This window comes from Aricia agestis, chromosome 5 (genome assembly GCF_905147365.1).
Source record: "Aricia agestis chromosome 5, ilAriAges1.1, whole genome shotgun sequence".
Classification (NCBI taxonomy): Eukaryota; Metazoa; Arthropoda; class Insecta; order Lepidoptera; family Lycaenidae; genus Aricia; species Aricia agestis.
The window spans coordinates 3,517,224-3,528,799 of NC_056410.1; the positions used below are offsets into that span (position 1 = coordinate 3,517,224).

An 11,576-nucleotide genomic window follows, 5' to 3' on the forward strand; every position below is an offset into this window, starting at 1 on the left:
AATATTGTGTACTTATAGAAAAAATAATAATTTATAAAACTGACCCAAAAGGTTTATTTAGATAAGTCTAATGTATGCTTATAATAATTATTCTAACCATAAATTAAAACTGATACGCTTTCTGATTTTTACAACAAAAACTTTGAAAAAATTACAAAATCTTCAGGAACTTATTCGATTTGATAAGGTTTTGATGCGAAATCTCTTTCTATATGTAGTCCATGATAAATTTTTTGACTGAATCCAAGTTCAGGAACCAGTACAACAGGCATCCGTAGAATAGAACTTGCAGCGCTCTATCCACCATCTCCGCTCTGCAGAAGAAAGTATTATAATCAAATAACAATAAGTATAATTTGTATAAACTGAATTAAAGTTCTACTTCGCGCGAGCTATAAGAATTCGAAACCTTAGAAGCGGAAGGGTGCAGGCCCATTCCGAAAATACCAGAGAGCATATTCCTTCTTAAAAGGCCGACAACGCACCTGCAACCCTTTCGGTAGTTGCTTTCCATCAGGTGACCCGTTTGCTCGTTTGCCCTTGCTAACTTTATATATAAAATAGATACGAGTACTTTATTTGGTGTTCTACGGAGTAAATCCTTGATAATATACTTATTTTAATTTTAATGATTCGTGATATATTATGCTTTATACATGATAGGTAAATATCGCATTCCTGGATCGCGATCCAAATATACAGGGTGTAACAAAAATAAGTGATAATACTTTAGGGTGTGTACGTGCTCCTTGTAGAGAGTTCACTGTGAAAGTAGCAGCGCTGAAAGACCAAAATTTTTTTTCACTTTTGTATGGGGAAACTCGTGACGCTCGGACCCTTGCCCATACAAAAGTGAAAAAAAATTTTCGTCTTTTAGCGCTGCTACTTTCACAGTGAACTCTCGACAAGGAACACGTACACACCCTAAAGTATTATCACTTATTTTTGTTACACCCTGTATAGCGTACAGACATTCCTATGTAGTTTAGAAAATGAGTACCTCCTATAAATCTTTTTAGCCTTCGGCAAATCCTCCTCAGTCTCGTTCAGTAGGAACTTCCTCGACGTGGTGATGCAGGCCTTGTAGAACGCCACGGCGTCGATATCCTCGAAGGAATAGAAGAACAGCTCCTTGTCATCCGGCTTGATCTTCGACCGCAGATCCACGAAGTTGGTGTTGTCGAAGGTCCATTGCCGAGTGAGGTAGTACTCTAACGCTATGTTGGCGGTGTAGATGCGGCGTTGGATTTTTAGTAGCCTGAAATTTATGGAAAGTTATAAAAAACGTTTTATTGTCACTGTGTAAAATCCATTACTTTCACTCACATAGGCTTCTTTCCGAGAATCCGAAGTAAAATATCAACCAATATGGCAGGCACGAAGTGATAGAGCAGAACCTAGAAGTACACAGGTGCGTAGATTAGTGTCTAGTGAAGCATTTTAAAAAGCGTACCAGTATCTAGAGTTAGTCGCCGTACTCGGAGAGATTTAATTATATTTAACCTTCAATTTAATGAAGAGTTTGACGGATAATGTATGGGACTTATGTCAAAATTTTGAATTAATTACATTCTCTGAGTGCGGCGGAGTGAAAGAAGAGAGCGAGTGCTCTTGTGTGTTGGCAATACAGTATTGCACAATATTAAATACTGCGTAGCTTGTTAAGGTAGCTATAGCTAAACACATTACACAGATCTTTTCAAAATAATAGAACTGCGTCATGGCTATCTTAGCTAGGGCAAAAATAGGTATTTTTTGATAATGATAATGGGGGAATATATTTAAGTAAAATACTTAAATGTTTTCACTACCAAACTTAAAGTAGGTTTTTTTTTAATTCTTATTTCTTAACAACTGTTGCTATTTTATATTGCAACAACTTTGCATCTCTACATATTTTGTATGAATTCAATATTTAAATTATTAATGTTTACTTAACTTAAAGTAGGTTGGAAGGTAAAATACTCAGCCTGTTTCACCACTTCCAGATAAGTGCCGGATAGGACCAGTACACCACTTAACTTGACAGATACAGTATGGAGAATATGTAAAATAACTTGTGGATAGCTTATCCGTTTTATTTCCAGCACAGAATATTAGGAAGTGGTAAAACTGGGCCTGAAACTTGGGTTGTGGATGGCTAATGGCTAGGTTGGTTAGGAATAATAATATGTCAATTTTGCCGCCCCTCATTTATGCCGCTCTGGGCAAATGCCCGGCTCGCCCCGCTTGGATCGGGCCCTGATCGTAGCTCCCACACCAAAATCGTTGGCGTATATGCAAAATGCACCCACCTTGATGTTGTAAACGAACTTGGAGCGCTCGATGTCGACGCGGGGCGGGCGGAACATGTCCATGAGCGGCACCTGCTTCATGGTCTCCATGCCCGTGCTGACTATCTCCTGCACCGTTATGGGCGTAAGACCGCCCGTGCACGTGTTGTAGATCGGTATGTCGTCTGATGACTCTAATCTGCAATTTAATACCGCGATCGTGGGAATCACAGACACAATAGATTTTCAATTGTTATGAGGGCCGGCACCCGGGTGCCGTTTGAGAGTTGATGGGTTAATGGTGTGGTGGTTAAGGAGCGAGGACCGGTGCCTACGACTCATGATTTACGACAAATCACCTATGGTGCAACAGTGGCAGTTTGCCAACATTTGATTGCGATTTGACAGGCTTTAGCTATTGATAAAGAAATGTAGAAGCACAGCGCGTGATACTTGCTGAATAATAAGTTTAAAGTCATCAGCGTTCACCCTTTAATTACTCATTACTGACTGTATTTATTTTATACTTACTTTTTTGTCCCTCTTGCCCAAGCGATTGTCACGAGACCTTTGATGACCACATCGACTGGTATGTAGTCGGAGATGATTTCAGGGTCCGTGTAAATAGTTCTGAGGACACCTGAAATATCATGAATGCTGGTGACTGATGACTTTCTATCTTACACTTGGAGACTTGAAAAATAATTCAAGGGATAATTTGGGAGGTGTGTACCTTTTGCACCCGCCACTAGAATGCCAGTAGGTCCGTTAAAGTTGTCCACCCAACCGGGAATAGGCTCCGACAAGCTCGCTACGACTGTAAAAAAATATTTAAAGTAAAACAGAAATGCACTAGCTTTAATGCGATACACATTTCAAATTTTTATTCCTTACCTATGGAAGGTCTGGCTATGACAATTGGTATTTGTCCTTTTTGCTCATAAACCACGTGCTCAGCTAATTGCTTGGTGAACACATAGGTATTCGGCATCTGCCCGAGGATCCTGTAAAAACACATGAGTTATGTTCATCAACGTGAAATAACTAGTCAGATATCTGGTATTCGCAATAGGTCATTCATACTCGTACTATGTTTTAACTACATGTATTTCATGCCACCAAGTAAATAGGTACTAAATAGCCATGCAAAAATACTAATAAGTAATAAAAATCGTGAAGGAAGTTAAGAACTCTACATTGCCAAAGATGTTGAGTGCCCTCTATACCGTACAATTATTGTATAAAGTGGTCGTGTTCCAAAAAAATTACTAGAAGTACATATTTTTTTTTTAATTTTGAAAACATATTACTCTGTAACATACTGTCACCAGCAGTACTTCCGGACCAATACGACCTGCAAACCTTCAACTTTCAAGACTTCTAGTTGCTTTTCATCATGTGACCCGTTTGCCCTCTTATTTTATAAAAAAAAACCGGCCAAGTGCGAGTCGGACTCGCGCACCGAGGGTTCCGTACAAACCTGCAAGGTTTACAAAGTTCGTTCATTACGACAATCGAGTCATAACTATGGTATTTTTATAGATTTTTTTTTTACGGGTTAAAGGCAATTAGATCTAAGTATTTGATATGAATTTCAACTTGATAGCTCTACGCGTTCATGAGGAAAAAAGTAATAAGTTTATATTTATTAAAAAATATATATTTTGTAATGTAACTAAAAATTTAAGGTTTTCGGAATTTTTCCTTTATGTGTGCTATAAAACGTTGCTTCATGCCAAATTTCAAGATTCTAGGTCGACTGGAAGTACCCTTTAGGTTTTGATTCCCTTGCGAGTACTTGCGAGTTTCAAAATATGCAGCTTAAATTGCTGTTTCTTTTGATTGCGTTGACATAGAAGTTTGATTTTGTTACAGCTTAAAGGTATTATAGACCTGAGTATTTGGTATGAATTTCAATTTAATACCTCTACGCGTTTATGAGGAAATGGGTAGTAAGTTTAAAATTATAAAAAAAAAATATATTATGTGATGTAACTAAAAATTTATGGTTTTCGTAATTTTTCCTTTATCTATGCTATAAGACGTTGCTTCGTACCAAATTTCAAGATTCTGAGTTCACGGGAAGCACCCTGTAGGTTTTGATTCCCTTGCAAGTGTCGAAAATTTGCGGCATAAACGGCTGTATCTTTTGATTGCGTTGGCTTAGAAGTTTGATTTTTTCACAGCTTCAAGGGACAGTAGACCTGAGTAATTGATATAAATTTCAGCTTCATACCTCCACGCGTTCCTGAGAAAAAGGGTCTTGACAGACGGACGGACGGACAGACGGACAACAAAGTGATCCTATAAGGGTTCCGTTTTTTCCTTTTGAGGTACGGAACCCTAAAAACATCAGTGTAGTCACTCTACACCCGGGTTTCTCAAACTTTCGAATCCACGAACCCCTGTTACAATTTCCAGGTATCAGCGAACCCCTTACTAACTAATGAAAACACATAAAGTGCCAAAAGAGTGCCGCGCATTCCTATGCCTGATCTTGTCGCGAACCCCCAGGGGTTCGCGAACCCCACTTTGAGAAACCTTGCTCTACACAGACTGTTTGTCTGTCGTAATTGTTTGTCTTACTTGGGCGTGAGTACTTGTAGAACGTGGGGGTCGGTGCTGTCGCAAATGTCCAGCAGCTCGCGCCAGTCCGCCAGCGCCGGGTACATGCGCTCGTGGATGACGTCACGTGACGTGTTGGAGTATGAGGTTGATACGTGCACGAAAGACTGCAAACGTGCTGAAGATTTTAACGGATGAACACTGAATAAGCATAAGGTATCTTATGTGGCCCTATTTTTATTATCTAAAAGTGGGACACTAATACTATTCCTTTATCGACTAGACGACCTCCCAAATCATTTGTGTAGTAAAGCCATTGATTTATACGCTAGTAATATTATATAAGTTAATTTTAGCCTTTAAATTGTTTTCACCGGCTCAAGGTAGGTTGGCGATTATAAGAAACAAGAAGGCAAATAAGCAAATAGAGGAGTTGTAAATTTAAATAAATATAATTCGTAGTGAACCAAAAAAAAAATAAAGTGAAAAATGCAATAGCCAAGTCCTACCTCCAACTGTGTCATCTCCTTCGCTAAGTTGATCATCTCGATAGTTCCTCTTACGTTCAAATTGAACGCCGCTTGCAAAGTGTCGTCAAATCTAAAAGTAGTCGAGATTCAGTACTATAAATTTCTCTTCTTAGGTCTGCTGGAAGAAATCTCTTTAGAGATAAGCAGTACCTGTTGTGTCGTCTTTCTTTATAAGTACTTATAACTTGTTACATATTTTTTGGGTGCAATAAACGGTTAAATAAAAAAAAATTGAAAGCATAATATATTATAGTCGTTGAATGTAATCATAGGTATTTTTAAAAATAGTCAAAATAAACACCTTACACTTGCAGCTGAATGAAATATTATGTTCGTTCGATTAATTAATAACGTTCTATCCTCCTCGGATATACCTAAAATTCAAAAATAAATGTTATACATGTATTATCGCGCAAACTACAGACCATTAATATATCATATAGTGTAGGTGATGGTCACACCTAGGCCTTTCTCTCCCACGTCTCCGGCAATGAAGAACACCTTACTCTCAAACAGGCCTGGTCTCTCGTTGCGGAGACGGTCGAAACACTAAAACCATACAAACAAAAATTATAAACTTTGAAACAGGGCTCGGAACCGGTTTGAAAATACCGGTTTATTTCGGTTAAAAACCGGTAAATATATCGTTCTTTTATTTACCGGTTAAACAAGCGAAGTTTTTACGTAACCCAAATGGTAAAGGTTACCGGTTACTAAATCACAAACGATTCTGAAAACCCAAATTAACCGGTTAATCCTTCGATCGCTGATTCTTGAAAATCTATTATTATCACTTATCGCGGCCCGCTTGGGCCACTTGGGAGTTGATAGGTTAATTTCGCAATTATTTTCACCTATCTTTTTTAATTTTAGAATGTTTTTTTTTTTTAATTTTAATTATTAATTTCAAAATAAATGTTAGATTTGACGTACAGCGATGACGGCCGGGACACAAAAACACGATAAGACGTCGTGTCGTACCACGACGCCGCGTCGTTTCACGATGCGACGTCGTGTCGTGGGATCCACGACGAGCATCGTGAAAAACTACGATGCGACATCGTGACGTGCCACGGTATACGGCACGGCATCTTATCGTGTTTTTGTGTATCGGCCCATACGCCGTAATTTAACGGCCGTAATAGGCCTCCGCTCGGCATTTTTAGGTAGCGCGCGCGGCTTCAAAACCGAGCACGTCACACTGATTATTTTTTAAGGTATTAAATATTAATTTAAAAAACTTATGGAAGCATTCCGAACACTTCAAAGAATTTTCTCCCGTTGGAAATTTAACTTAAAGTTAATTTTTCAACAAATTAGACAAATGTTAACTAACGAAATTTTCTCGAACTTCCATCCTCATTGAAAATGTTTAAATAATTTTCACTTATAATACCACAAGAGCTTCAAAATTATCGGATATTTCCCGATAGGTTCGTTGCAAACAAATGAAGGATTCAAGTTTTTCAGGTAGCTTCGCGCTCGTGATTTTTCCTGAAAAACTTGACGACTTTATTTGTTTGCAGGGAACCTTGAGGGAAATGCCAGATAATTTTGAAGCTCGTGTGGTATTCGGGGGATTATTTTTCCGTCCCAAATGTCGGCCAATATAATTGCACCATGAGACACAATTGAATTCAACCTGTCAGTTTGACGTGTTTGTCTTTTATATATAGCAACTACCAGAGAAAATTTTCAAAAAATTATCAGTATAATACCATGTAGGTTGTACCACGTGACGTCGAATGGTGCAATTCTATTGGTCGATATTTGGGTCGGAAAAATAATCGTAAAAAATGTTCAGTTCGTGGAGCACTTTTTATAAACATACTCAACAAGATTACGCCATAAAAGTTAAAAAAAATCAATAATTTTATAACGTAGGTATACCTACAAAAAATAGAAATCCAATTGTAATATTGTCAAAAAAAAATTGTTTCATTTATTCATTTATCATCACACAATTGTTTTTATATCAATGAAAGACATGTATTAACTAAAAAAAATAATTTCCGCCATTTGTTAACAAAAAAATTATAAACAAACGGACTATTTCGATGCTTTTAAAATTTTCTTTTTCTTAACTTTATGCTCTTGAAAATAATGATTTTTAGTTGAAGTTGAGTGAATTTAATTGTTTATAATCGGTTTTTTTTCATATTTCTATTGTTTAAATTATTAGTTAAGAAAAAAATTTCCTCTTAAAAATCATAATTGATCGTCCTCAATATGGTTAAAAAACCATACATTATACGTAGGAGAGCCATGCTTCGGCACGAATGGGCCGGCTCGACCGGAGAAATACCACGTTCTCACAGAAAACCGGCGTGAAACAGCGCTTGCGCTGTGTTTCGCCGAGTGAGTGAGTTTACCGGAGGCCCAATCCCCTACCCTATTCCCTTCCCTACCCTCCCCTATTCCCTTCCCTACCCTCCCCTATTCCCTTCCCTATCCTTCCTTACCCTCCCCTATTACCCTGTTCCCTCTTAAAAGGCCGGCAACGCACTTGCAGCTCTTCTGATGCTGCGAGTCTCCATGGGCGACGGAAGTTGCTTTCCATCAGGTGACACGTTTGCTCGTTTGCCCCCATTATTTCATTAAAAAAAAAATTATCAACAATTTCATTGTTTTTTAACTTAACAATTTGTTATAAATAAATTCTGAGCTTTTTTATATTATTTTTCTGAAACTCCTAAAAATACAAAAACAGCGATGTACAACTAAGTGCAGAAAAATTTTAGTTTCAGAAAAATAATATTTAACAAAGTTCAGAATTTATTTATACTTTTTTATTTTTTATTAAAGGTTCACAAAACTAGCCTAACACTTAAAATTTAACAAAATATTTGCTTATACTATATAATATAACAATCGTGTAAGACCTTGTTGATGTGAACACAGCATGCTAATATAAAATAATATTAAAATATTTTACAAATTGTTAAGTTAATAAACAATAAATATTTTTTTTGTTTTTGTAACCATTTACCATATTGAGGACGGTCAATTATGATTTTAAGAGGAATTTTTTTTCTTAACTATTAATTTTAAGAATAGAAATATCAAAAAAACGTTTGTAAACAATTAAATATTGTTATTAAGAAAAAATGTTGTTTCTAAAAATCATGATATTTTCAAAAGCATAAAGTTAAGAAAAAAAAATTTAAAAGCATCGAAATAGTCCATTTATTTATACATTTTTTATAAACAAATGGCGGATTTTTTTTAGTTAATACATGTCTTTCATTGATACAAGAACAATTATGTGATGATAAATGAAACAATTTTTTTGACAATAATCAATATTACTTGGATTTATAGTTTTTTGTTCAAGTAAAAAAAATATTATAAACAAAGTATGTAAGTATCATTTTTTTTAAACTTTTATGGCGTGATCTTGTTAAGTATGTTTATATAATATTATGTTTAAGGGCTCCATGAAGTGAAAAAAATTTACGAAAATTATTTAAATATTTTTTTTAATGTACAATGAGGTTTACAAGTTCAAAAAAAAAATCGTTAGTTAACATTTGTCTAATTTGTTGAAAAATACTTTAAGTTAAACCAACGGGAGCAAATTCTTTAAAGTGTTCGGAATACACCATAAGTTTTTTAAATTTTTAAATTAATATTTAGGTAAAATATTCAGCGGTCCGAAATTCGACCTTTCGCGGTCCGCCTGTTGCCCACCGCTGACTTAGGCTATAAAACAAATACACTTTTTAAGTCGAGTAAAATAAAAAGCACTACATTTTTTAACTGATAAAATATGTTAAATACCTAATAGAAAACCTATTAAAATCGGTATGATCATTTTATAAAAATCAAAATTGTCTGAAACGAGGTGGTTGCCGATAACAGGCATAAATCATAATATTCACCCTACAGCACACATACATACGACATAGTAATGTCCATGTCAATGTCCATTACTATTATCATTCTGATGAATATAATTTGCACATACTTTACGATCTTAAAACAACGCTGAAACCCCCAAACTTGTATCTATAAGGAATCACTTCCGTCAGCACCTTCGCAACCATGGTATACTTGATGCAAAATCTTACTTTTCGCTTGCGCACGGGGTGGCAACGTCGCGCGCGGCAAATTACCGGTTAATTTTCAATACCAAAACCGAAATTAAAGAAAAACCGGTATTCTGCGTTTACCGGTTTTTACCGGTAAAGTGCAACCTTTAACCGAAATCGATTTCGGTTTGGGGTCAATGACCAAAACCGGTTTTGTTCTGCAACCGGTTTCCGAGCCCTGCTTTGAAATATGATTTTTTTACAATTTCACATCCATACTAATAATATTATAAATGCGAAAGTGTGTCTATCTGTTATTTCCTCACGCCCAAACCACTCAACCGATTTTGCTGAAATTTGGTATGGAGCTGCTTAGAGTCCCGGGAAAGGACATAGAATACTTTTTATTCCGGGAAAATATACGGTTTCCACACGATGTACGAATTTTGACTCAATGGAGTTGCGGGTGCTATCTAGTTACTTACTTATAATGCTAAGTACTGACGCAAAGCAAAGCCGTATGCTCGATAGTTTTACTCCAAATCGAGTAATAATAATTACTGTGTGGACCGCAAAACTCACAGCTCGAAGGCTCGCATCGAGTCGGCTTGACGGAATGAAATATATCGATTATCGATAGTGAAACTATCGAGCAATGCCGAATGTGTGAACGAAAGCCCGAGCCGCGGCGGGTTTTGCTCGACGTTATTGCTCGATCGAGCAAAATCGTATGTGAGTATACTTAGCATAAGACGTGTAAGATGCGGCAGACCCTCTTAACTTTTACTAGATACCTTATACCTTAACACTGGAACTCAAAGTACTAAAAACCATTTGAATGATTTAAAGCTATAATATAAGAATCCACAGGTGTTACCGGCTGGCTGTAAAGCGCTGCCAACCGCTCATGTGGGGCGAGTCCCCTCTTGGTCCGCAGCAGCAGGTACACGCGGTCCAGCCCCGGGCACGAGTGTAGCAGCTTCTCCGTCAGCGCCTTGCCCAGGAACCCTTTGAACAGTAAGTAGGTTAAGGGACGGTACTCTAATGCGAAGGAGTCGCATTATATCTTTAAGGGGCGTACCTGCCTTCAGGATAAAAAAAGGTAAGATGGATATTATATCTACTAGCGGCAGCGGTCAAAAAGTTATAAAAAGTTATACATAATATGCTTAATATGTATAATATTATATTCGTTTCAATTTAATTGTTATACTTAGGTATATTTTTTTATTCATTACCAGAGTTGCGTATACTTGCATTATTTAAGAGGTAGGGAATTCACTGAAAATAGGGAAGGTCAGCAACAAAATCTGGACATTCTTTTGTTTAATTTAAACATGCTAAAAGTATTTATATAGCAAAACAATAGTTGTTTCCCTTACCCTTTTCATACCTACGTTCGTCTGTCTATAATTTATAATAATAATAATTTACATTTGAAATGAAATTACACACCTGATCCGCCGGTGATGAAAATAGTTTTCCCTTTGTAATAATCAGGTATCAATTCTATTTCACTGAAATCCTGGTCCTCTAAGAAAGTCATTTTTCAGTTCAATTAATAACAGTCAAAATCTGGAATACAATTTTATTACAAATGAACAATAAGAATTGGTCTCTGCGCTTTTGAATCAACCTTTTCCCCCTGTTATTTAAATTATTTGCTTGGTCGTTTCCATAGATAAAACAATATAATACAGAGAGTCGTTTATGTCGTTAGATTAAGAGATATTGTTCTAATATTCTATTCACTGAAGTAAATTAAACACTGTTGCTTTCGTGGACATCTCTACACTGAACGGGAATCGAAAACTAACAATTATACGCTCATCCTACTTATACAGGCCTCTTCATTGTTTAGTTATGATAGTCATTTTGGTTATAAAGCAGAGTTCATATTGATATGAAGAAGAATAATATAATTTGCAAAAAATTACGTGGGAGAGCCATGCTTCGGTACGAATGGGCCGGCTCCGGACCGACCGGAGAAATACCACGTTCTCACAGAAAACCGGCGTGAGACAGCGCTTGCGCTGTGTTTCGCCGAGTGAGTGAGTTTACCGGAGGCCCAATCCCCTACCCTATTCCCTTCCCTACCCTCCCCTATTCCCTTTCCTTCCCTACCCTCCCCTATTACCCTATTCCCTCTTAAAAGGCCGGCAACGCACCTGCAGCTC

General features: G+C 36.8%; 1 protein-coding gene across 1 annotated transcript; it reads right to left on the reverse strand.

Moving 5' to 3' along the window:
* Positions 1-30: 30 nt before the first annotated feature.
* LOC121726959 (putative fatty acyl-CoA reductase CG5065) lies at positions 31-10,971 on the reverse strand. Its single transcript, XM_042114620.1, has 13 exons — positions 10,855-10,971; positions 10,277-10,407; positions 5,830-5,917; positions 5,670-5,742; positions 5,348-5,438; positions 4,860-5,005; positions 3,168-3,277; positions 3,007-3,090; positions 2,805-2,913; positions 2,295-2,472; positions 1,327-1,397; positions 1,001-1,258; positions 31-314 (listed from the first exon to the last, which is right to left on the reverse strand). The coding sequence occupies exons 1-13, from the start codon at positions 10,943-10,945 to the stop codon at positions 209-211; spliced, it is 1,536 nt and encodes a 511-aa protein (XP_041970554.1). The 5' UTR covers positions 10,946-10,971; the 3' UTR covers positions 31-208.
* Positions 10,972-11,576: the final 605 nt, after the last annotated feature.